Genomic DNA, 26553 nt, shown 5'->3' with positions numbered 1-26553 from the left:
GTTATTATTATTATTGATACAACTCCTATCATGCACAGCCACACCTGGCCGGCTCAGTGTGATGACAGCTCCTTTAAAGCATGGATATTACAGAGCTCCGCCCACTCTGTTCTTTGAGCAGCCAATCACTGGCAGGAAAGCGCTGTATGTGATTGGTGGACTCCCTGTAGGGCTGTGAGGGGGAACTTGCCTGGAACAAAGATGGCCGCCCGGTGTACTCCATGTGACGTCACATCCGCTCATAGTTGTGTTTCCCCGGCCTTTTACGTGCTGGCTGTGGGAGGAGCATGCGCAGTGCAGATCAGTGTCAGGAAGGGATTTGTGTAACCAGGGCGCCCAGAGGTAGTGGCTACAGGGCTAGAAATCTAAAGGTAAGAGGTACGGGGCTGCAACTTTCTGGGGGAGCTCAGAGGTAGTAGGTCCTGGGCTATGGCAACCTGTGGGGACAGGCTGTAGCCCAGAAGTAATGAGTGCAGAGCTGGTGAGATCCCAGGGGCAGTGGGTACATGACTGGAACACCATGGGGTGGACTGGAGATACTGGGTACAGGGCTGGGACACCCAGGGGGGCAAATGCTCCAGGACCAGCCCTTCCCATCCACTGATATATACCCTTTACTGGTCCTGTCAGCGAGGGGTAGGTGCGGCACGGCGCCCTGACACGGCTCCTCACACCTACCTCTGTGTTTAACACCTTCACCTTCAGTGTCATGTCTCTCTCTCCCGCATCGGGGCAATACTGCTGCTCCTATAATCGGGGGCAATACTGATGCTCCTATAATCGGGGCGACACGGCGGCTCCTGTAATCGGGACGACACGGGGGCTCCTGTAATCGGGGCGGCACGGCTGCTCCTGTAATCGGGGCGACACGGCGGCTCCTGTAATCGGGGCAACACGGCGGCTCCTGTAATCGGGGCGACACGGCGGCTCCTGTAATCGGGGCGACACGGCGGCTCCTGTAATCGGGGCGACACTGGGACTCCTGCAATCGGGGCGACACGGGGACTCCTGCAATCGGGACGATACGGGGGCTCATGTAATCGGGAAAATACGGGGGCTCCTGTAATCGGGGCGACACAGCGGCTCCTGTAATCGGGGCGATACTGGGGGCTCCGGTAATCGGGGCGATACTGGGGGCTCCGGTAATCGGGACGATACTGGGGGCTCCGGTAATCGGGGCGATACTGGGGGCTCCGGTAGTCGGGGTAATACGGTGTAATACTGTTTTTTGTTTCATGGACGATTGTCTCGTTTTAAGACGTCTTGATGTCTTTCTTCCCAGCAGGTTCCTGGTTACTTCTGATGGAGATCTCCCGCGTTCCATCGTTTTCACGCCATAAAGTGTGAATGTTTTTGGGGTAAATGTTGGGTAACGAGTCCATCTCCCAAGGGAGGTCTCTACACGAGGGTGTGTTTGGTATTGAAGGCGCTGCCGCTCGTACGCGAATGGACGGGCAAACCGCGGACGGAACGTTTCCGTGTTCCGGATACAAGAATCGCTTCGAAACAAAGGCAGAACCTACCGGAGATGAGCCGCCCCCCGCCGGGGAGAAACCGTTTGAGTGTCCGGAGTGCGAGAAACGTTTCACCAGGAAGAGAACCCTTCAGAGACACATGAAGCTTCACACGGGGGAGGGACTCTTTCCGTGTTCTGAATGCGGAAGGTTCTTCATCACGAAATCCCAACTTGAGAGGCACGAGCGCATTCACACGGGAGAGAAGCCCTTCGCGTGTTCGGAATGTGGAAAGCGCTTCATCACGAAATCAGAACTGGTGAGGCACGGGTGGGTTCACACGGGGGGGAAGCCTTTCGCGTGTCTGGAATGCAGAAGATGTTTTTACACGAAAGCCAACCTCAACGAGCACGAGCGATGTCACACGGGAGAGAAACCATATGCCTGCTCTGAGTGCAAGAAATATTTCACCACCAAGATTGCGCTTACCGTGCACCAGAGAACGCACACGGGAGTCATACAGTTCGCGTGTCCGGTGTGCGAAAAGCGTTTTAACACGAGGGGGAACCTCAACGCTCACCAGAAAATCCACACCGGGGACAAACCGTTCACGTGCTCCGAGTGTGCGAAGTGTTTTTACACCAAGTCAGACCTGAGTAGACACGTGAGATTTCACACCGGAGAGAGACCGTTTGCGTGCTCGGAATGTGGAAAATGTTTCCACACGAAGTCAGAACTCACTAGACACGTGAGATATCACACGGGAGAGAGACCGTACGCGTGTTCACAGTGTGAAAAGTGTTTTAACACAAAGGCGCACCTGAGAAGGCACGAGCGATTCCACACCACGGAGAGACCGTTTGCGTGTTCTGAGTGCGGGAAATGTTTTACCGCGAGGACGCACCTGAGCAGACATGAGAGGTTCCACAGCGGAGAGAAGCCGTTTGCGTGTTCTCGGTGTGGGAAGTGCTTTAACACGAAGTCACACCTGAGAAGGCATGAGATCATTCACACGGGTGAGAAGCCGTTTGCCTGTCTCGAGTGCGGGAAATGTTTTTACACTAAAGCGCACCTCAAGAAGCATGAACAATGTCACACCGGGGAGAAACCCTTCGAGTGCTCGGAGTGTAGGAAAGGCTTCAGCAGAAAGTGCGCGCTGATTAGACATCAGAGAACTCACACCGGAGAGAAGCCCTTCGCGTGTCCCGAATGCGGAAAATGTTACGGCACAAAGTCAGAGCTCACCAGACACGCGAGACTCCACACGGGAGAGAGACCGTTCGCGTGTCCGGCGTGCGGAAAGTGTTTCGCCACAAGGTCGGAGCTCACCAGACACGAGAGGTTCCACACAGGAGAGAGACCGTTTGGGTGTTCTGAGTGCGGGAAGTGCTTCTATACAAAGGGACATCTCAGCAAGCACGAGCAGAGTCACGTGGGACAGAAGCTATTTGTGTGTCCTGAGTGCACAACGTGTTTTACCGAAGAGTCTTTACTCGCCGCGCATCGGAGGTCCCACATGGACGAGAAACCCTTCGTATGCTCTGAGTGCGGAGGATGCTTCGTTACAGAACCAGAACTCTCGAGGCATGAGGACCACCACAGAGGAGCGATAGAAGCTGTAGTGTTATGACTCTGGGAAATGTTTTATGACAAAGCTTGCACTCTCTACAAATCGGGGAAACCCTTGGTGAAAATGATTTCCGTGCAAAGGCTCTCGAGGAATGAAGAGTAAGAGATGCGGGCGAGTTCAGGACTTTGCGGAAAGACGATGGAACAAAACCACCTTAAATGTTCTGAATAAGTAACCGTGTTTAAATAAAAGAGCAACGCTTTGGTGTGTGAGAAGCGTCGGTATAAATGCGTGAGGGACCCTTCTTGAGGTATAATAATGGACAGGGGTGGAGAGGTCACTCGGAGAGAGTATACATAGTGAGGAAACTGTAAGAGAGGGCCGGATCGAGAGGCAATCGCAGCGAGAGCCACTCCAAGCATGCGTACAGCACATACTGTGATAGCAAAGAGTAACACAACACAGACACAAAGGCCTAGAGACGAGACCCATCACCGTTCTGCTGAAGCCCTTCTCAGGTCCTCGGGAATGATGACGCATCAAGGGAGAAGCACTCATTGCACAGGCGTAGGAAATGGTGGAGAAGGCAATATGGCTCCTTCCCTGTGACTCGATGTTGGCTTTTCCACCCGTTGAGACTCTCTTACAGTTTAAAGCCCTCTCTCGACACCGTTAATGAGCCCCCGTGTGGTAGGTGGGGTGTTTAATCCTAAAGTCTGCTCAGGGCCTGCACAAAAAATACAGAAAAGGGAAGGCCACCCTAAAAAGCATGTATACACCGGGGAAAGTGACCGATATATACACGCAACGCAGCAAGAGATCAGCGCATGCCCAGCAGATACTATTTAAAAGCACCTATCTGGGGCATGAATATTGCGGATTCTGGCACATTTTGTGGCCATATATTGATTAGCCGTTGATTCGCCTTCATGGTGGCTCCCGGCCATGTGGCATATCTATATTGGCTTAGCAGTCCTACGCGGATTGGGTGGTCAAATTCTCCAGTGGTCCAGAGGTTGCCAACTGCATCCTTAGGGTCCAGAAAGGTTTGAGACGTTGCTTCTTTTCTAGGGTGGTGCACTCAGAGATAAGCTGCACAGGCTCGCCACCCATGCAGACCTTGAGTCCTTACCTCTTAACCAAATCAGTGACCACATGACCATGAACAAGGGTACACCAGGCACGCGTAATGTCGGCCCTTCTAGGTGTGTCCCTCACACGAGTTACATTAATGGAGAATATACAGATATTGACTGTGATGGAAGGACATGCGTGGCTTCACCTAACACCGGCCTGCTAACACCAATGGGGGGGACAAGAACGGGAGCGTGAGTTCCCCTCTCAGGGCAGGTGATCACGTTTCGCCTTCTCACAGAGATTCAAGTGATCTCAGCCAAGGGGCATGGGGTGGGAGGCAGCACCGGGAACTGAATGACTGACTCCTGAGTTATTAACCCTTTCATAGCCCCTCATTGAAGATTCCATTCAGTGGCTCGCCAAATGCGTTGCCCAACTGTCTCTAAAACCGGTTGTCATGGAAACCTTGACTTGCCATTTCACTTAATTGAGTCACCTGCATTCCAGCAGGGAGATCAACCATAACATACCGGGAACAAAAGCACCAACTGGGAGTTGAAATTAGCCGCAGTAGAACGCCGGTGGCTCTGCTACAAGCCACCTCCTGAGTGTGTCACATTGGGTGAATAAATTCACCCAATGTGATAAAAAAAGAAAAATATATACTTCAATGTAAACTGAAGATTCCAGGAACATGTATACATAATACACACAAATAGTGCAATATTTAAGTATAGCTGGTGCCCAGACCCCAGTATAAAACAACAATTTTGTGAGACAATAGGAGAGGACGGCTTGGATGGGGAGGAGTTGATCTGGTTGCGATGATGTGTTGAAGCATGATGATGGTTGGGAGTACTGGGTGTCGGAAATGGGATATATTTGGGAAAAGGGGGATTCCAGGTGCCGACGCGCCTTCGTCTAGGGGTAAATAGTTTAAATTCACGTAGCTCGACGCCATCCGTGATGCAATTCCTGATAGACAGTCAGTGAGGTGAGTTAGAAGAGAGGGGGAAAGGTCAGGAGCAGGGATATAGAGTAGGGTGTCATCTGCTTATAGGTGCTACTGGAGCAGGGATATAGAGCAGGGTGTCATCTGCTTATAGGTGCTACTGGAGCAGGGATATAGAGTAGGGTGTCATCTGCTTATAGGTGGTACTGGAGCAGGGATATAGAGCAGGGTGTCATCTGCTTATAGGTGCTACTGGAGCAGGGATATAGAGTAGGGTGTCATCTGCTTATAGGTGGTACTGGAGCAGGGATATAGAGGAGGGTGTCATCTGCTTATAGGTGGTACTGGAGCAGGGATATAGAGTAGGGTGTCATCTGCTTGTAGGTGGTACTGGAGCAGGGATATAGAGTAGGGTGTCATCTGCTTGTAGGTGGTACTGGAGCAGGGATATAGAGCAGGGTGTCATCTGCTTATAGGTGGTACTGGAGCAGGGATATAGAGTAGGGTGTCATCTGCTTATAGGTGCTACTGGAGCAGGGATATAGAGCAGGGTGTCATCTGCTTATAGGTGGTACTGGAGCAGGGAGATAGAGTAGGGTGTCATCTGCTTATAGGTGCTACTGGAGCAGGGATATAGAGCAGGGTGTCATCTGCTTATAGGTGGTACTGGAGCAGGGATATAGAGTAGGGTGTCATCTGCTTATAGGTGGTACTGGAGCAGGGATATAGAGTAGGGTGTCATCTGCTTATAGGTGGTACTGGAGCAGGGATATAGAGTAGGGTGTCATCTGCTTATAGGTGGTACTGGAGCAGGGATATAGAGGAGGGTGTCATCTGCTAGTAGGTGGTACTGGAGCAGGGATATAGAGTAGGGTGTCATCTGCTTGTAGGTGGTACTGGAGCAGGGATATAGAGTAGGGTGTCATCTGCTTATAGGTGGTACTGGAGCAGGGATATAGAGTAGGGTGTCATCTGCTTATAGGTGGTACTGGAGCAGGGATATAGAGTAGGGTGTCATCTGCTTATAGGTGGTACTGGAGCAGGGATATAGAGTAGGGTGTCATCTGCTTGTAGATGGTACTGGAGCAGGGATATAGAGTAGGGTGTCATCTGCTTATAGGTGGTACTGGAGCAGGGATATAGAGTAGGGTGTCATCTGCTTATAGGTGGTACTGGAGCAGGGATATAGAGCAGGGTGTCATCTGCTTGTAGGTGGTACTGGAGCAGGGATATAGAGTAGGGTGTCATCTGCTTATAGGTGGTACTGGAGCAGGGATATAGAGTAGGGTGTCATCTGCTTATAGGTGCTACTGGAGCAGGGATATAGAGTAGGGTGTCATCTGCTTATAGGTGGTACTGGAGCAGGGATATAGAGCAGGGTGTCATCTGCTTATAGGTGGTACTGGAGCAGGGATATAGAGCAGGGTGTCATCTGCTTATAGGTGGTACTGGAGCAGGGATATAGAGGAGGGTGTCATCTGCTAGTAGGTGGTACTGGAGCAGGGATATAGAGCAGGGTGTCATCTGCTTATAGGTGGTACTGGAGCAGGGATATAGAGCAGGGTGTCATCTGCTTATAGGTGGTACTGGAGCAGGGATATAGAGTAGGGTGTCATCTGCTTGTAGGTGGTACTGGAGCAGGGATATAGAGTAGGGTGTCATCTGCTTATAGGTGGTACTGGAGCAGGGATACAGAGTAGGGTGTCATCTGCTTATAGGTGCTACTGGAGCAGGGATATAGAGTAGGGTGTCATCTGCTTATAGGTGGTACTGGAGCAGGGATATAGAGCAGGGTGTCATCTGCTTATAGGTGGTACTGGAGCAGGGATATAGAGTAGGGTGTCATCTGCTTATAGGTGCTACTGGAGCAGGGATATAGAGTAGGGTGTCATCTGCTTGTAGGTGGTACTGGAGCAGGGATATAGAGTAGGGTGTCATCTGCTTATAGGTGGTACTGGAGCAGGGATACAGAGTAGGGTGTCATCTGCTTATAGGTGCTACTGGAGCAGGGATATAGAGTAGGGTGTCATCTGCTTATAGGTGGTACTGGAGCAGGGATATAGAGTAGGGTGTCATCTGCTTATAGGTGCTACTGGAGCAGGGATATAGAGCAGGGTGTCATCTGCTTATAGGTGGTACTGGAGCAGGGATATAGAGCAGGGTGTCATCTGCTTATAGGTGGTACTGGAGCAGGGATATAGAGTAGGGTGTCATCTGCTTGTAGGTGGTACTGGAGCAGGGATATAGAGCAGGGTGTCATCTGCTAGTAGGTGGTACTGGAGCAGGGATATAGAGCAGGGTGTCATCTGCTTATAGGTGGTACTGGAGCAGGGATATAGAGGAGGGTGTCATCTGCTTATAGGTGGTACTGGAGCAGGGATATAGAGGAGGGTGTCATCTGCTTATAGGTGGTACTGGAGCAGGGATATAGAGTAGGGTGTCATCTGCTTATAGGTGGTACTGGAGCAGGGATATAGAGCAGGGTGTCATCTGCTTATAGGTGGTACTGGAGCAGGGATATAGAGCAGGGTGTCATCTGCTTGTAGGTGGTACTGGAGCAGGGATATAGAGCAGGGTGTCATCTGCTTATAGGTGGTACTGGAGCAGGGATATAGAGCAGGGTGTCATCTGCTTATAGGTGCTACTGGAGCAGGGATATAGAGGAGGGTGTCATCTGCTTATAGGTGCTACTGGAGCAGGGATATAGAGGAGGGTGTCATCTGCTTATAGGTGGTGCTGGAGCAGGGATATAGAGGAGGGTGTCATCTGCTTATAGGTGGTACTGGAGCAGGGATATAGAGGAGGGTGTCATCTGCTAGTAGGTGGTACTGGAGCAGGGATATAGAGCAGGGTGTCATCTGCTTATAGGTGGTACTGGAGCAGGGATATAGAGGAGGGTGTCATCTGCTTGTAGGTGGTACTGGAGCAGGGATATAGAGCAGGGTGTCATCTGCTTATAGGTGGTACTGGAGCAGGGATATAGAGGAGGGTGTCATCTGCTTGTAGGTGGTACTGGAGCAGGGATATAGAGTAGGGTGTCATCTGCTTATAGGTGGTACTGGAGCAGGGATATAGAGGAGGGTGTCATCTGCTTGTAGGTGGTACTGGAGCAGGGATATAGAGCAGGGTGTCATCTGCTAGTAGGTGGTACTGGAGCAGGGATATAGAGTAGGGTGTCATCTGCTTGTAGGTGGTACTGGAGCAGGGATATAGAGTAGGGTGTCATCTGCTAGTAGGTGGTACTGGAGCAGGGATACAGAGTAGGGTGTCATCTGCTTATAGGTGGTACTGGAGCAGGGATATAGAGGAGGGTGTCATCTGCTTGTAGGTGGTACTGAAGCAGGGATATAGAGTAGGGTGTCATCTGCTAGTAGGTGGTACTGGAGCAGGGATACAGAGTAGGGTGTCATCTGCTTATAGGTTCTACTGGAGCAGGGATATAGAGGAGGGTGTCATCTGCTTATAGGTGGTACTGAAGCAGGGATATAGAGGAGGGTGTCATCTGCTTATAGGTGGTACTGGAGCAGGGATATAGAGTAGGGTGTCATCTGCTTATAGGTGGTACTAGAAGCCAAAGGAAGACGTAAGTTGTCCGAGGGAAGAAGTATAGATGGAGAATAGCAGAGCCTTGAGGAACACCAGTAGGTAGCGGTAGGGAGAGGAGCGAGTTCCGTTAGAACGGTTGGATTTAAGCCATGAAAGAGCCGTGTCACGGTGTATATCCGTGTATACGTAATGGTCTTAAAGTTATTTCTTAGACCAGAGCGTCTCTTAGAGGTACATGATGGAAATACAACGGTGCAAATATGCTAAGAAGTCCTAATTATAATGAGTAAAACCCACGATTATGATTGGAGGATTTCAATCAATAGGTGGAGAATATGATAATAAGCCCTGTCGTTAAAAGCTTATGTTTTAGACAATTTGAGAGCCCAGACACTTGGAATTTGGAATATCACAAGATTTTGACACCATATTTTACTCTGATGATGACTTCAGAGTTTCTAACGCATATAACTTGGAGAAAGTTCTATTTCTTTCCACTGAATCTGGATTGATATCTGCAAGGAGCAGTCGGACGGCAGCAACAAGTGGTGGTAAATAGAATGGTTTTATTCTTCTGAACAGAGGAGAGTTTTGTCTGCTGCAGTATTGAAGAATGTATTCCCTTCTGCGGGGTAATAGTTTATGACATTATTGTATATAACATTATTGTATACGACGTTATGGTATACGACGTTTATATAAGGTGATAATTGATGAAGCTGAAATGTCGATGCCATGTGCTTGTTCGCCTGTTGCATTTTCTGTGTGTTAGACTCATAAGATAATAATTCGTATTTGATAACTTATCAATAATACACTGTGTTTTGGACTTTATTAATTCTGACATGTTTAATCTGTATTTTATCTTCTGCACGGGTCATATAGATATTTTATAAATTGTGTTACAATAAATAGTATTTTTGATTGACAATCGTGGTAATGATATAATATCTCATTCTGAATTATAATTTTCGGTGCGATCTGAAAGGATTTAGGATCGGAGATAAAATATAGGGTATCTCTTTATATTAATATTGTGGATGTGGTCCTACAATAATTAATAGCGTCAGTATTTGGTGTATGTGATAGAATATTGGTTTTGCCTATTTTATCTCATTAATACCCCTAACGACTTCCAGAAGATTCTTCCGCAGTGTCGGCACAGAGCTGTAAACACCAGAGCCAAACTCACTCTAGAAGGTGTCTACAGTCATGTGCACTGATTGTACTGCTGGCGGCCATTTTGTTGGAGACCAAGATCCTTTGCTGGCTCCAGTAACATGGCTCCTGTAAGTAGGCGGGGATCCGTGCACAGATCTTTTGTTCCGGGGATCGGGATCTGTTAGGAAGGAGTCACAGAGGCTGTCCAAGAGGGCCACTTCTGCAGGGACTTCCTCAGAGCAAACCTCTTGTAAGGTCAGAATGTTTGCTGGGTATGAGGGTATTACAGGGTTCTACGGGCGTAAAAGCCCCGATAATGTGTATAGAAACAGCAGGAGAGCCCATGCAACTTTAAAAGCCTCTACCACTTATGCTTGGAGGCTTTTTAACTTATCTACCACCCTCTCAATAAATGACAGGGACCACCTCCCCACTGTGACAAAGGAGCTTGTGCTAAAACAGGACAGGTGATTTCATTTAGGGACTGTCCTGGGCAATACAGGACACATGGTCACTATACTCTGTATAGGACTTTTGAAAGCATGAAAAGAAAGACACATGGTGGAGCAATGGAGGCATGGAATGGTCTCCTAGTGGTGTTGGTAATATGTGTTATTTGTGATAAGTATCAGACAGTCTTGTGCTGGACAGACTGCATCATCTCGCTCTATAGGATTTAGCTTTATCAGCTTGAACTGTGTGCAGGAGATACCTGCACCCCTCCCGTTGCCTAGCAACAAGTATGAAAGGAATGCAAGTAGGAAGCAGGAGATGATGTCACTGCCCACTCGTGGCAGGAAGTGATGATGTAAAAGGAGCTGGAAAACAAGATCCTTTGCCGGGATTCTCTTCCGTTCCTGAGGGTAAGATCTGGGGGTAGTTTAGTTACAGGGGCAGTTTGTGTGCCTTGTGGGCTATATTTGGGGTTTCTGGGGGTAGTTGCTGTGGAGTGTGGGGTATATGGTGTATCTCGGGGGGGGGGTCGTTACAGGGGCAGTTCGTGTGCCATGTGAGGTATATTTGAGGTTTCTGGGGGTAGTTGCTGTGCCGTGTAGGGTATATATAGGGTATCTGGGGGTAGTTTAGTTACAGGGGGCAGTTGCTGTGCCGTGTGGGGTATATATACGGTATCTGGGGGTAGCTTAGTTACAGGGGGCAGTTGCTGTGCTGTGTGGGGTACATATGGGGTATCTGGGGGTAGTTTAGTTACAGGGGCAGTTGCTGTGCCGTGTGGGGTATATATGGGGTATCTGGGGGTAGTTTAGTTACAGGGGCAGTTGCTGTGCCGTGTGGGGTATATATGGGGTATCTGGGGGGTAGTTTAGTTACAGGGGGGCAGTTGCAGTGCTGTGTGGGGTATATATGGTGTATCTGGGGGGTAGTTTAGTTACAGGGGCAGTTGCTGTGCTGCGTGGGGTATATATGGTGTATCTGGGGGGGGTAGTTTAGTTACAGGGGGCAGTTGCTGTGCCGTGTGGGGTATATATGGTGTATCCTGGGGGGGGCAGTTTAGTTACAGGGGCAGTTACTGTGCTTAATGGGGTATATATGGTGTGTCTGGGGGTATTTTAGTTACAGGGGGCAGTTGCTTTGCCTTTGAGGGGGATATATGGTGAGTCTGTGTAATCTGAGGTCTTGCTGGTTGCTGTAACTTCCTCTCTGTTCTGCTTTCTGGAGGAAGTATTACAGGAAGTCATTTTATTAACCCTTTATGTAATTTGTAAGCAAAAAGCCTCACTTTTTGGACCCAGTCGGCTCTTGTAGTTTTGCCGAGGGGCTTCCGCTTTTAATGGCAGGGTCAGCATGGAGAAGTACGTAAACCCCCTCTTCACTTATGATTACGGGACGTTCCTGCCCGTCGCTGCCGTCTTCCTCGTACCGAAAGCCGGTAGAAGATGGGTAGCTCGGTGCTCGGCGTAGAGGGGGAATAGAGTCTCCCAGAGACACACCAGCAGTAGAAGCTGCTCTAAATAATATTCTAATCCTTACTTGTCTGTAGAGGTAAATTAATGCACAGCTTTCCTTACAGGCACTGAAATGGTTAATTGTCATTTGCATATTAATTGTGCTCCTCGAGATTTTTTGTATTATTTAATGTAATATTGTTTTACTTAATGTAAAGAACATTTGCTTTACTGACAAGGTGGTGGATATGTGGAACAGTCTCCCAGTAGAAGTAGCTTGAGGTCCTTTCCTCATCTGTGTGCCTTTTTATTATAAGTGGGTGTTTTCGTTGAGATTTTTGAAGATTAATACGTTTAGTTTTAGAGTGATTTTTTTTAGTCTGGCATTGCAGTGGTTAACTCTAGCCTTTTTGCTGTATGTAACCTCTCGCTCCCTGTCCTCGAATGTTTCCTATGCCGTTTTCATATGCTAATACTGAATAGGCAGCACCTGTTAGATTTATTGGACCCTGTATGCTTAACACATGTACCCACTTTGAACATTGACCACATTTGGTGGGAATGTTGCCAAAAATACCAATCATAGCTTGTTTGAGCCTGCATGACCCCAGATAAAGCAACATTTGTAATTACTGGCAACCCCCAAAAATGAGTGAGAGGGAGAGAGAACTCATCTATAGCGGACAACAGACATGAAGGGATTAGTGCAGGGGTGTACCTAGAGTATTTGGCACCTCCCTCGTAACTCTAGCTGTGCACATCCGTGCTCGCATACACACACACACACGCACAGGTTAACCGAGGGGGTCACTTAACATTGCGATGTGTGACCCAGCTGCCTTCCTGCCTCCCTGAACTGATCCAAAATTGTTCACAAAGGCCCCCCCCGTGTATGTTACTGCATTAGAGAGTCAATCTGAATACATATAGGGATGGAGACAAGAATGTACAAAATATTTAAGCTGCAGTACCAATAATCTTCCAAAAGGGTGTCCAGCCCCTGTTACACTTATAAACTTCTAAGGAAGTGAATGTAGAAACTTTCCTGGTATAAGATTAGATTAAAAATGTTTTATACAGTAAAAATAAACGGCACTTTCACTGTATCTTCAGGGTCTGTGTGGCAGCTGATTGGGCAAGAATTGAATTCCCGGAATTGAAGTCTCTTCCGAAAATGCTTGTGGAGCGCCCGCATTCCGTGTCAGAGATGTAAGTATCCTCCTGGCTCGTCGGGTCTGTTGGTGTGAAATGACCAGTCGCTGCTGAGAGAGCATTTAAAAGAACCGTAGTACCCGTTCATAGTAGTACCCGCTCCATGCCGGGCGCTGATTGTGGAAGTAGGTGACCAATCCCGTTGCGTGGATTATTGAGGAGAGTGAAGCGATTGGACCGTCGCCATTTGGCCGGCTGTTCTCTATGACTTTACAGTGGGGCAGATCACTGGGATGCTGTGGGAGGATGGATTATGAACCAAAGCCTCACTTGGGCTCCTCTGGACCTCCGGTGGAGTATTAGAGATTTTCAGTAGGTGACGTAACTTCACCCTGTGCTGCCTTTAAGACTTTATTAAATATGGAGGAAGCGAGGCTCACATCCGAGCCAAATAAAAATGTTTACCGGGCTCAAAAATTAATTTTTTTTTGCTTTTTTAAATTTTTTTCTTTACAGAAGGCCTCAGAAGTATAAAATATAAAGAAACCTCCGATTCCGTCTGATGCTAGACCTTCTCGCACATCATTGTTCTCAGATCATCAGGTCTGAGATTTGGTTTCCAGCTCACGAGGAGAGGAGTTCGGGATTAAAAGTAGCTGCTGATTGAGAAATCTAGAACCATTACTGTAACCGTAAGGTTCTGGATGCGATCCGAATAGCGGGATCCTTTACTTGTGAATCAGGTCCCGCTGCTCGCTCGAACGCACATGGATGGACAGACACTAGTGGAAGCGTTCACATGCTCGGAATGTGGGGAATGTTTTACTACAAAGCCAAAACTCACCAAACATAAAAAAATTCACAAAGAACCAAAGCGGTTCCCGTGTTCTCAGTGCGGAAAATGTATCAGCACGAAGGCTGCGCTCCAGCGACACGAGAAGAAGCACAGCGGGGTGAAGCCCTTTGTGTGTCCCGAATGCGGGAAGGGTTTTTTCACCAAGTATCAGCTCATCATACACGAGCGGCATCACACGGGCGAGAGACCGTTCGCGTGTTCCGAATGCGGAAAAGGCTTCCTCTCCAAATCGGAACTCGCCAAACACGAACGCATTCACAACGGGGGGATACATTTCATCGGAAAGCTGGGCGTCCGAGCGACGCACAGGAAAACCGACACGGAGGAGAAGCCGTTCGTTTGTTCTCAGTGCGGAAAATGTTTGAGCACCAAGGCTGCACTTCAGAATCATGAGAAGAAGCACAGCGGGGTGAAGCCGTTCGTGTGTTCGGAATGCGGGAAAGATTTCTTCACCAAGTATCAGCTCATCGTACATAACCGACACCACACAGGAGAGAAACCCTTCGTGTGTCCGGAATGCGGAAAGGGCTTCCGGTCAAAGCCGGAACTTACCAAACACGAACGGATTCACACCGGAAGGAGGCCGTTCAGGTGTTATCAGTGTGTGAAATGTTTCACCACAAAGCTTGCGCTTCATAATCACAAGAAAAGGCACAGCGGGGTGAAGCCGTTCACGTGTCTGGAATGTGGGAAATGTTTCTTCAGGAAGTATGACCTCATCATACACGAACGGTGTCACACGGGGGAGAAGCCGTTCACGTGTTCCCAGTGTGAAAAATGTTTCAACACGAAATCAAACCTCACCAGGCATGAGAAACTTCACACCGGAGGGAGACAGTTTGCGTGTTCTAAGTGTGAGAAATGTTTCATCACCGAAGCAGAACTCACGGAGCACGAGCGCGTTCACACCGGAGAGAAGCCCTTCGTGTGTCCCGAATGTGGGAAGGGTTTTTTCACCAAGTATCAGCTCATCATACACGAGCGGCATCACACGGGCGAGAGACCGTTCGCGTGTTCCGAATGCGGAAAAGGCTTCCTCTCCAAATTGGAATTCACCAAACATGAATGCATTCACAACGGGGGGATACGTTTCGGCGCAAAGCTGGGCATCAGCGCGACACACGAGAAAACCATCACGGAGGAGAAGCCGTTCGTTTGTTCTCAGTGCGGAAAATGTTTGAGCACCAAGGCTGCACTTCAGAATCACGAGAAGAAGCACAGCGGGGTGAAGCCGTTCGTGTGTTCGGAATGCGGGAAAGATTTCTTCACCAAGTATCAGCTCATCGTACATAACCGACACCACACAGGAGAGAAACCCTTCGTGTGTCCAGAATGCGGAAAGGGCTTCCGGTCAAAGCCAGAACTTACCAAACACGAACGGATTCACACCGGAAGGAGGCCGTTCAGGTGTTATCAGTGTGTGAAATCTTTCACCACAAAGTTTGCGCTTCATAATCACAAGAAGAGGCACAGCGGGGTGAAGCCGTTCGCGTGTCTGGAATGCGGGAAATGTTTCTTCAGGAAGTATGAGCTCATCATACACGAACGGTGTCACACGGGGGAGAAGCCGTTCACGTGTTCACAGTGTGAAAAATGTTTCAACACGAAATCAAACCTCACCAGGCATGAGAAACTTCACACCGGAGGGAGACCATTTGCGTGTTCTAAGTGCGAGAAATGCTTCATCACCAAAGAAGAACTCATGGAGCACGAGCACGTTCACAACGGAGAGAAGCCGTTCTCGTGTCTGGAATGCGGGAAGGGTTTTTTCACCAAGTATCAGCTCATCATACACGAGCGGCATCACACGGGCGAGAGACCGTTCCCGTGTTCCGAATGCGGAAAAGGCTTCCTCTCCAAATCGGAACTCACCAAACATGAATGCATTCACAACGGGGGGATAAGTTTTGATGCAAAGCTGGGCATCAGCGCGACGCACGGGAAAACCGTCACGGAGGAGAAGCCGTTCGTTTGTTCTCAGTGCGGAAAATGTTTGAGCACCAAGGCTGCACTTCAGAGTCACGAGAAGAAGCACAGCGGGGTGAAGCCGTTCGTGTGTTCGGAATGCGGGAAAGATTTCTTCACCAAGTATCAGCTCATCGTACATAACCGACACCACACAGGAGAGAAACCCTTTGTGTGTCCGGAATGCGGAAAGGTCTTCCGGTCAAAGCCGGAACTTACCAAACACGAACGGATTCACACCGGAAGGAGGCCGTTCAGGTGTTATCAGTGTGTGAAATCTTTCACCACAAAGTTTGCGCTTCATAATCACGAGAAGAAGCACAGCGGGGTGAAGCCGTTCGCGTGTCTGGAATGCGGGAAATGTTTCTTCAGGAAGTATGAGCTCATCATACACGAACGGTGTCACACGGGGGAGAAGCCGTTCACGTGTTCACAGTGTGAAAAATGTTTCAACACGAAATCAAACCTCACCAGGCATGAGAAACTTCACACCGGAGGGAGACCATTTGCGTGTTCTAAGTGCGAGAAATGTTTCATCACCAAAGAAGAACTCATGGAGCACGAGCACGTTCACACCGGAGAGAAGCCGTTCTCGTGTCTGGAATGCAGGAAGGGTGTTTTCACCAAGTATCAGCTCATCATCCAGGAGCGGCATCACACGGGCGAGAGACCGTTCCCGTGTTCCGAATGCGGAAAAGGCTTCCTCTCCAAATCGGAACTCACCAAACATGAATGCATTCACAACGGGGGGATAAGTTTTGATGCAAAGCTGGGCATCAGCGCGACTCACGGGAAAACCGTCACGGAGGAGAAGCCGTTCGTTTGTTCTCAGTGCGGAAAATGTTTGAGCACCAAGGCTGCACTTCAGAGTCACGAGAAGAAGCACAGCGGGGTGAAGCCGTTCGTGTGTTCGGAATGCGGGAAAGATTTCTTCACCAAGTATCAGCTCATCGTACATAACCGACACCACACAGGAGAGAAACCCTTCGTGTGCCCAGAATGCAGAAAGGGCTTCCGGTCAAAGCCAGAACTTACCAAACACGAACGGATTCACACCGGAAGGAGGCCGTTCAGGTGTTATCAGTGTGTGAAATGTTTCACCACAAAGTTTGCGCTTCATAATCACAAGAAGAGGCACAGCGGGGTGAAGCCGTTCACGTGTCAGGAATGCGGGAAATGTTTCTTCAGGAAGTATGACCTCATCATACATGAACGGTGTCACACGGGGGAGAAGCCGTTCACGTGTTCGAAGTGCGAAAAATGTTTCAACACGAAATCAAACCTCACCAGGCATGAGAAACTTCACACCGGAGGGAGACAGTTTGCGTGCTCTAAGTGTGAGAAATGTTTCATCACCAAAGCAGAACTCACGGAGCACGAGCGCGTTCACGCCAGAGAGAGGCCGTTTGCGTGTCTGGAATGCGGGAAATGTTTTTCCTTGAGGATCATGCGGAATATTCACCAGAAAAGGCACGGCGCGGAGAAGCCCTTCGCATGTCCGGAGTGCGGGAAATGTTTCTTCTCGAATTCAGAGCTTGTCGTACATGAACGATATCACACGGGAGAGAAGCTTGTGTGAAGGGCTTTGCCATACAGTCTGAACTCAATAAGCATGAGAAACGTCACGCAGGAGAGCTGACATTCGTTTGGTTTTAGTGCGGAAGGGGCCTCAAGACCAAAACAGGACTTACATGAGCGACATCACACGGGAGAGAGGCCGTACCCGTGTTCCGAATGCGCAAAATCTTTTCTCACCAAGGCGGAGCTTACCAAACATACAGAGCTGCACACCGGAGTAAAACCCTTTGCGTGTTGTGAGTGCGGAATTGGTTACAATACAAGATTGCGCCTCGTCCAGCATGAACGACGGCACAAGGGGGAGAAACCGTTTACGTGTTCTGAATGTAGGAAGTGTTTCACCACCAAGCACGGCCTCAATCTGCATCACAAAACGCACATTGGCGAGAAACCTTTTGCATGTTCTGACTGCGGAAAATGTTTCACCACAAAGGGAAACCTGACAATACACAAGAGATTTCACAGTGAGGAGAGACCGTTCGTGTGTCCCGAGTGCGGAAAATCTTTTGCGGCCAAGTTGGGCCTTGTGAGACACGACAGAATGTGCGCCGGGACCACGCCGTTTGTGTGTCTTATGTGCACAAAATTTTTGCCTGCGAAGTCCGAGCTAACTTGACACAGAAGGTTTCACACAGGAGAGAGACCGTTTGCAGAGTGCGGGAAGTGTTTTTATACAAAAGCCCATCTCAAGCAGCACAAGCGACTTCACGCCGGATAGAAACTGTGTGCTCCGGAAAGCGTGCCAACACGCTGCCAATTCACGTAAGAAGTAAAACTCTCTAAAACTGTCTGTAGAGTTCTCAAGGAAGAAGAACACATTATTTGTGTGATAGAAATGGGGGAGGGGTTCTTTGACGTTCTCTGCTCCTTTGTTCTGTTTAGACCCAATTATTAAAGGTGTGGAAGTCAAAGATTTTTATGATTTGCAGCTGCCATTACGACTATTCTACCTCATAACTTGTTTTGCTGATGTCTTGCTGATTATTATTATAATACTTTATTTATAAAGCGCCGACAGATTCCGCAGCGCTGTACAAAGATGAAAATGTTACAGATAACGGCAAGTACAATACAGCAATTGACTTACAGATACAAGAGCAATGGAGGGCGCTGAAGGAGGGTAGAGTTGGTGAGAGTCAGACAGCGCGGGGAAGAGAGTTCCGGAGGGTTGGTGCTGCGCGATAGAAGTCCTGTAGGTGGACATGGGAGGAGGTGATGAGTGAAGATGCAAGGAGCAGGTCATTGTTGGATCTTAGAGGGCGGGCTGCAGTATACTTGCTGATGAGGGAGGATAGGTAGAGGCTGATGTCTTAGAAGAATGAGTTAAATGTGCACATGTGGCATGTTTCTTGTTCTCCTTTGCTGCAAGTGCCTGATTGCGAAAGGAGAAGCTATCCCTTTCTTGACCTTTATAATAGAAAGGTCTCCACACCAAAGGAGAAGCTATCCCTTTCCTTGACCTTTTCTAAAAATATCGCCTGTCAGCAAATAACAGCAGATGTCTAGTCAATATGCTAACTAATTATATATTGTGAAAAAATTAAGGAGGGGGAGAGAAGTCTGCGAACTGGACTCTCCCCTGTGCGCACGCAAGTAAAAAAGCTCTTGCTTACTCAACTTATTGAACCGATGTCAAATTTCCTGTCGGCATTCACAAAGGATAGGCACAGAGCTTATGGTAAGGAAAGGTCCCGCACGAGGGGTAATGGCTAAAGACCACTGCGTCCAAGTGACGATGTCTACCATAGACTGTAAAGTGTGCGACGAGATGATCGTTGTGCCGTCACACAAAAAATAATATGTAAGACCTAAGAGCAACGTTGCCCTTAACCACGAAAGAAAAATGAGGACTCCTAAACGGAGAAGTCCACTGAGAAGCAGATACTTACGTGTAGCAGGTTGAGGTCTAGAACACAAGAACATTGGACAACAGACAGGGAAGGTGATTGCAGAACCCTTACAGCTCATGGGTAGATTGAAGCCAGACGTCCCGGGAAAGGGTTGGGGGGGTTAAATCTAATCGACGTCCCCGGGTCAGGCTGTAGTGTATCATCCATCATCTATGTTCATGGTGTAGCTATACATTATGGAGTTAATAAAAGATTCCCTGGTTGGTTACAAACAGTTATCCTGATTGCTGGGGATCATGTGGACTAAATACTGTGATTATTTCCTCCGATTCGAGGCTCTGTCATTTATGACCCCAGAGGACTGCTCAGATCCTCCAAAACCTAGGTCTACTATGCAAGTGTGCCTTTACTTTGTATCTTGTTTTGCCGGCAGTCGATGTAACTGCCGTCCCTTCGCTTTCTGAAAGCTTTTGAGGTTTTTCAGTCTTTGGTCGGAGGTCCATGTCTGCTCCTCTTCTAACGTCTTGCAGGGATCTTCTGAGCTTCTTGTTAATGCAGACGTGGTCGATCTGGTTCTCTGTCATTGCACACGGGTCCGGAAATCTCTCTGCTCTCACTCATCTCTCCCAGCTGTACTTTGTATCCTGTGTTATGCCCACTACTGGGATTGAAGTCTCCCATAGGAATGATGAGATCTTTATTCTCGTCTTCATCGTCAAAGCATAGCAGTGGTCAGCGCTCTCCTTGTTCCTCTTCTCTGCACCCCAGATACATCACAGAACAGACCCAGAACCATCCATCGTCCAGTCAGGTAGCCAGAGACCCCTCGCTCTCATCACTCTCAGCCAGACACAGGCAGGCCCCCAGCCTCCTTCCTCTCTGGGGTCACCGGGCGGCGCTCAATGGGTTAAAATACTGACACCTCCCATACCCTCTGCCAATAGACATAACCCTTTACTCCACCAGCCTGTTAATGGGGGAGCTGGCATAGGACAGGAAGGTGCAGGATACACACCGCCAGGGGCAGGAGTGAGGGCATTTAACTCCGTCACATCACAGGGGGCAGTGAGGGCATTTAACACCGTGACATCACAGGGGGACGATTGCGCCTTGACAATATCACTGCTGGTCTGGTATTTATATGAAGACCCTGCATGAATCTGCCAGCTCAGCGCTGAAAGCGTTAATCAGGGAGACAGAAGGCTGACAGTTGCCCAGATTGAGGCAACTAACCCTCTGAGGGGCAATCAGTGATCGTGGAGGGCAGGAAGGTAACAGGGCAGCTGCTCTCATATCCAGCCACTGAGAAAGGGGGCAGGGCCTGTGCCGTAGGGAGGGACTGTGGTGGGCATCTGCAGGGAATTCGGCATCCGTTGCCTAGCAACAAGTCTGAAAAGGCCGCACGATATAAGCTGCTGGCGGCCATATTGGGAAGCTGGAGATGACGTCACCTGTCGCTTCTGGCAGGAAGTGATGATGTAAAATGAGCCGCAAAACAAGAGTCTCTGCCGGGTTTCTCTTCCGTTCTCTGGGGTAAGATCTGGGGACGGTTTGGTTATCGGGGGGCAGTTGCTGTGCTGTGTGGGGTGTGTCTGGGAGGGTAGTTTAGTTACAGGGGCAGTTGTGCCGTATGGGGTATCGGGGGGGGTAGTTTAGTTACAGGGGCAGTTGTTGTGCTGTGTGGGGTATATATGGTGTATCTGGGGGGGTAGTTTAGTTACAGGGGGCAGTTGCTGTGCTGTGTGGGGTATCTGGGGGTAGTTTAGTTACAGGGGGCAGTTGCTGTGCCGTGTGGAGTATATATGGTGTATCTGGGGGTAGTTTAGTTACAGGGGCAGTTGCTGTGCTGTGTGGGGTATATATGGGGTATCTGGGGGGTAGTTTAGTTACAGGGGGCAGTTGCTGTGCCGTGTGGGGTATATATGGGGTATCTGGGGGTAGTTTAGTTACAGGGGGCAGTTGCTGTGCTGTCTCGGGTATATATGGTGTATCTGAGGGTAGTTGCTGTGCTGTGTGGGGTATATATGGTGTATCTGGGGGTAGTTTAGTTACAGGGGCAGTTGCTGTGCTGTGTGGGGTATATATGGGGTATCTGGGGGGTAGTTTAGTTACAGGGGGCAGTTGCTGTGCCGTGTGGGGTATATATGGGGTATCTGGGGGTAGTTTAGTTACAGGGGGCAGTTGCTGTGCCGTGTGGAGTATATATGGTGAATCTGGGGGTAGTTTAGTTACAGGGGCAGTTGCTGTGCTGTGTGGGGTATATATGGGGTATCTGGGGGTAGTTTAGTTACGGGGGGCAGTGCTGTGTGGGGTATATATGGGGTATCTGGGGGTAGTTTAGTTACAGGGGGCAGTTGCTGTGCCGTGTGGGGTATATATGGGGTATCTGGGGGTAGTTTAGTTACAGGGTGGTGTTGCTGTGCCGTGTAGGGTATATATGGTGTATCTGGGGGTAGTTTATTTACAGGGGGCAGTTGGGAGATACTAAACAGCATAAAGGGTGATGGGATGAGTGGCTGCAATGCTCATCACTACCACTAGGTGTCAGTACACTTTTTACACTCATAGATCATAATATGTCCGTTTCTGTAGTTCTTGATACTAAGTTGCAAAAAGAAGCTGCGAATGTTTAACTATTTACTTGCTGAAATACATACAGTTTTATAACGGAATCATAGTAAATTCTATAGAAAAAATAGAAAAACATTGTAGGGCTAGATTACTGATTTAATATGGTACAGGTATGTGCAAACACCACATTTTACCTTTTTTGATTATCATCTTGGAATATATTTTTTACATGGGGATTATGGGAGGAAAATTATGGCAACGCATGCCAAGGACTTGTTTCTGATAAGAATATGGGTATAATATATTTTTACATTGGGGTTGTGGGTGGAATATCATGGCTACACATGCCAAGTAGCTTTAGGTCCACAGAACCTGCGTGAGCTTTAGTTTTCCTTTCTTCATCTTTGCGCCTTTTTATTGTAAGTGGGTGTTTAGGCTGAGATTTTTTATTATTAATAAGTTTAGTTTTAGAGTGATCTGAGAGAGTATTTTCAGTACAGATACAGTATCTCCCAAAAGTGAGTCCACCCTCACATTTATGTAAATATTTTATATCTTTTCATGTGATAACGCTGAAGAAATGACTCTCTGCTACAATGTAACGTAGTGAGTGTAGAATTTATTAAATATGGAGGAAACGAGGCTGGCATCTGAGCCAAATAAAAATGTTTATCGGGATCAAATAAAATTTTTTTTTGCTTTTTTAAATTTTTTTCTTTACAGAAGGCCTCAGAAGTATAAAATATAAAGAAACCTCCGATTCCGTCTGATGCTAGACCTTCTCGCACATCATTGTTCTCAGATCATCAGGTCTGAGATTTGGTTTCCAGCTCACGAGGAGAGGAGTTCAGGATTAAAAGTAGCTGCTGATTGAGAAATCTAGAACCATTACTGTAACCGGAAGGTTCTGGATGCGATCCGAATAGCGGGATCCTTTACTTGTGAATCAGGTCCCGCTGCTCGCTCGAACGCACATGGATGGACAGACACTAGTGGAAGCGTTCACATGCTCGGAATGTGGGGAATGTTTTACTACGAAGCCAAAACTCACCAAACATAAAAAAATTCACAAAGAACCAAAGCGGTTCCCGTGTTCTCAGTGCGGAAAATGTATCAGCACGAAGGCTGCGCTCCAGCGACACGAGAAGAAGCACAGCGGGGTGAAGCCCTTCGTGTGTCCCGAATGCGGGAAGGGTTTTTTCACCAAGTATCAGCTCATCATACACGAGCGGCATCACACGGGCGAGAGACCGTTCGCGTGTTCCGAATGCGGAAAAGGCTTCCTCTCCAAATCGGAACTCACCAAACACGAACTCATTCACAACGGGGGGATACGTTTCGACAGAAAGCCGCGCGGGAAAACCGTCACGGAGGAGAAGCCGTTCGTTTGTTCTCAGTGTGGAAAATGTTTGAGCACCAAGGCTGCACTTCAGAATCACGAGAAGAAGCACAGCGGGGTGAAGCCGTTCGTGTGTTCGGAATGCGGGAAAGATTTCTTCACCAAGTATCAGCTCATCGTACATAACCGACACCACACAGGAGAGAAACCCTTTGTGTGTCCGGAATGCGGAAAGGGCTTCCTGTCAAAGCCGGAACTTACCAAACACGAAAGGATTCACACCGGAAGGAGGCCGTTCAGGTGTTATCAGTGTGTGAAATGTTTTACCACAAAGCTTGCGCTTCATAATCACGAGAAGAAGCACAGCGGGGTGAAGCCGTTCATGTGTCTGGAATGCGGGAAATGTTTTTTCACAAAGTATGAGCTCATCATACACGAACGGTGTCACACGGGGGAGAAGCCATTCACGTGTTCGAAGTGCGAAAAATGTTTCAACACGAAATCAAAGCTCACCAGGCATGAGAAACTTCACACCAGAGAGAGACCGTTTGCGTGTTCTAAGTGTGAGAAATGTTTCATCACCAAAGCAGAACTAATGAAGCACGAGCGCGTTCACACCGGAGAGAAGCCGTTCTCGTGTCTGGAATGCGGGAAATGTTTTTCTTCGAGGATCGTGCGGAATATTCACCAGAAAAGGCACGGCGCGGAGAAGCCCTTCGCATGTCCGGAGTGCGGGAAATGTTTCTTCTCAAATTCAGAGCTTGTCGTACATGAACGATATCACACGGGAGAGAAGCCGTTTGCGTGCTCCGAATGTGGGAAGGGCTTTGCCGTACAGTCTGAACTCAATAAGCATGAGAAACGTCACGCAGGAGAGCTGACATTCATGTGTTCTGAGTGTGGAAGGGGCTTCAAGACCAAAACAGGACTTACTAGGCATGAGCGACATCACACGGGAGAGAGACCGTACCCGTGTTCCGAATGCGCAAAATCTTTTCTCACCAAGGCGGAGCTTACCAAACATACAGAGCTGCACACCGGAGTAAAACCCTTTGCGTGTTGTGAGTGCGGAATTAGTTACAATACAAGATTGCGCCTCGTCCAGCATGAACGGCGGCACAAGGGGGAGAAACCGTTTACGTGTTCTGAATGTAGGAAGTGTTTCACCACCAAGCACGGCCTCAATCTGCATCACAAAACGCACATTGGCGAGAAACCTTTTGCATGTTCTGACTGCGGAAAATGTTTCACCACAAAGGGAAACCTGACAATACACAAGAGATTTCACAGTGGGGAGAGACCGTTCGTGTGTCTCGAGTGCGGAAAATCTTTTGCGGCCAAGTCAGGCCTTGTGAGACACGACAGAATGTGCGCCGGGACCACGCCGTTTGTGTGTCAGACGTGCCAAAAATGTTTTCCCACGAAGTCCGAGCTCACTAGACATAGGAGATTTCACACGGGAGAGAGACCGTTTGCGTGTGCCGAGTGCGGGAAGTCTTTTTATACGAAAGCCCATCTGAAGCAGCACGAGCGACTTCACGCCAGATAGAAGCCGTGGGCGCGTTCTGGATCTGGAAAGAGTGTCAACACGCTGCCAATTTACATAAGAAAAAAAACTTATTCTCAATGAAGGAGGACACATTATTTGTGTGCTCGAAATGGAGGAGGAGTTCTTATGTTCTCTGCTCCTTCGTTCTGTTTAGATCATTAAAGGATAGGCACAGAGCGTATGGTAAGGAAAGGTCCCACATGAGGTGCAATAGACCACTGCGTCCAAGTGACGATGTCTACCATAGACTGTAAAGTGTGCGACGAGGTGATCGTTGTGCCGTCACACAAGAAATAATAAGTAAGACCTAAGAGCAACGTTGTGCTTAACCACAAAAGAAAAATGAGGACTCCTAAATGGAGAAGTCCACTGAGATGCAGATACTTACGTGTAGCAGGTTGAGGTCTAGAACACAAGAACATTGGACAACAGACTGGGAAAGTGATTGCAGAACCCTTACAGCTCATGGGTAGATTGAAGCCAGACGTCCCGGGAAAGGGTAGGGGGGGTTAAATCTAATCGACGGCCCCGGGTCAGGCTGTAGTGTATCATCCATCATCTATGTTCATGGTGTAGCTATACATTATGGAGTTAATAAAAGATTCCCTGGTTGGTTACAAACAGTTATCCTGATTGCTGGGGATCATGTGGACTAAATACTGTGATTATTTCCTCCGATTCGAGGCTCTGTCATTTATGACCCCAGAGGACTGCTCAGATCCTCCAAAACCTAGGTCTACTATGCAAGTGTGCCTTTACTTTGTATCTTGTTTTGCCGGCAGTCGATGTAACTGCCGTCCCTTCGCTTTCTGAAAGCTGTTGTGGTTATCCTCTCTCCCTCTTCCTCGTACAGATCCTACAGTCCAGCAAACCTGTTCTTCATTCCTTGGTCGGAGATCCATGTCTGCTCCTCTTCTAACGTCTTGCAGGGATCTTCTGAGCTTCTTGTTAATGCAGACGTGGTCGATCTGGTTCTCTGTCGTTGCACACTTTGTATCCTCTGTTATGCCCACTCCTGGGATTGAAGTCTCCCATAGGAATGATGAGATCTTTATTCTCTTCTTCATCGTCAAAGCATAGCAGTGGTCAGCGCTCTCCTTGTTCCTCTTCTTGGTTCTGAAGACTGCTGAGATGATCCTAGGGCCTTGTACTTCCCATCCAATCGGTGCTCTCTGCACCTGCTTGGACAACATAAAGCCTACTCTTTGTGTCTGGAGTACTTCAACAGCTCTCCTGTCATTGGCCCTCTCTATCCACTTTGTGTCCGTTTTGTCTCACTAATGCCGAGTAGGGTCAGGTTGTTTCCTCTGTTGGATGTACATATTGGTCATTAGAGCGGCCCCCAGTATCTGAGCGCAGATGCCTTATGGGGTGCAGCCCCCTCTCTGTATTAACCATAGTGAACCAAGCTCTAGAGACATCAAGGAACAGACCCAGAACCCCCACACACATCACAGAACAGACCCAGAACCCTAAATACATCACAGAAGAGACCCCCCCCACACACACATCTCAGAACAGACCCAGAACCCCATATACATCACAGAACCAGACCCCTACTGTGACAGGAACGACCTGTACCCCCAACTGAGTACTCCTGCCAATCATTGCTTCCTTCTCCCCATGGCCCCCCGCGATTAACCCCTTCACCGTCAGACAGAACCAGCGTTGCAGAGAGAAGGGGGGGACTCCACTGCAATAGGGCTACTTTACCACTGTGGCCAACCAAAGCTGAGCTACACCGTGTGGCTATTGTCCTGAAAAGGACAGTAAGGGATCATAGCAGCCCACCCCAAGCATCAGACGACACTCATGTTGAGGTGAAAACAGGTTTATTTGGCCCCTCCAGTCCTCTATGGACGTACCGGTATGTCCGAAAAACGCATCTCAAGAATCCCCTATGGACATACCGGTACATCCCGCCCTTCTTGCAGCGGCAGGGATGTAGATCAGGCTGTCGTTTGACAGACTGGACTCCCCCCTGACAGCAGAAGCCAGCATCGCCGGCTTTCTGCTGCCCAATCTGATG

At 48.6% G+C, this 26553-nt stretch overlaps 2 protein-coding genes across 2 annotated transcripts; both read left to right on the top strand.

Annotated features, from left to right (window-relative positions):
- The first annotated feature begins 11 nt into the window (after positions 1-11).
- On the top strand, positions 12-17831 carry LOC128469254 (zinc finger protein 208-like). Its single transcript, XM_053451081.1, has 6 exons — positions 12-371; positions 1283-3072; positions 4096-4229; positions 11557-11659; positions 13536-17210; positions 17397-17831. Exons 2-6 carry the CDS (start codon positions 1363-1365, stop codon positions 17829-17831), a joined length of 6057 nt encoding a protein of 2018 aa, XP_053307056.1. The 5' UTR covers positions 12-371; positions 1283-1362.
- Positions 17832-20530: 2699 nt separating this feature from the next.
- Positions 20531-24853, top strand: LOC128469155 (gastrula zinc finger protein XlCGF26.1-like). Its single transcript, XM_053450994.1, has 2 exons — positions 20531-20598; positions 22360-24853. The coding sequence occupies exon 2, from the start codon at positions 22611-22613 to the stop codon at positions 24522-24524; it is 1914 nt and encodes a 637-aa protein (XP_053306969.1). The 5' UTR covers positions 20531-20598; positions 22360-22610; the 3' UTR covers positions 24525-24853.
- The last annotated feature ends 1700 nt before the right edge of the window (positions 24854-26553 follow it).

This window comes from Spea bombifrons, chromosome 11, assembly GCF_027358695.1.
Source record: "Spea bombifrons isolate aSpeBom1 chromosome 11, aSpeBom1.2.pri, whole genome shotgun sequence".
NCBI classification, from domain to species: Eukaryota; Metazoa; Chordata; class Amphibia; order Anura; family Pelobatidae; genus Spea; species Spea bombifrons.
The sequence above is the reverse complement of the archived record's forward strand: the minus strand, read 5'-3'. Positions and strand labels throughout refer to the sequence as shown.

Excerpts from the sequence above, each read along its gene's own strand:
- LOC128469155 (XM_053450994.1), top strand. The coding sequence starts at position 22,611 with ATGGATGGACAGACACTAGTGGAAGCGTTCACATGCTCGGAATGTGGG.
- LOC128469254 (XM_053451081.1), top strand. The coding sequence starts at position 1,363 with ATGTTGGGTAACGAGTCCATCTCCCAAGGGAGGTCTCTACACGAGGGT. Across the intron at positions 11,660-13,535 it reads CGAAAGCCGGTAGAAGATGG|CGGGATCCTTTACTTGTGAA; the intron begins GTAGCTCGGTGC and ends CGATCCGAATAG. Across the intron at positions 17,211-17,396 it reads ATCACACGGGAGAGAAGCTT|GCGGAGCTTACCAAACATAC; the intron begins GTGTGAAGGGCT and ends TTTCTCACCAAG.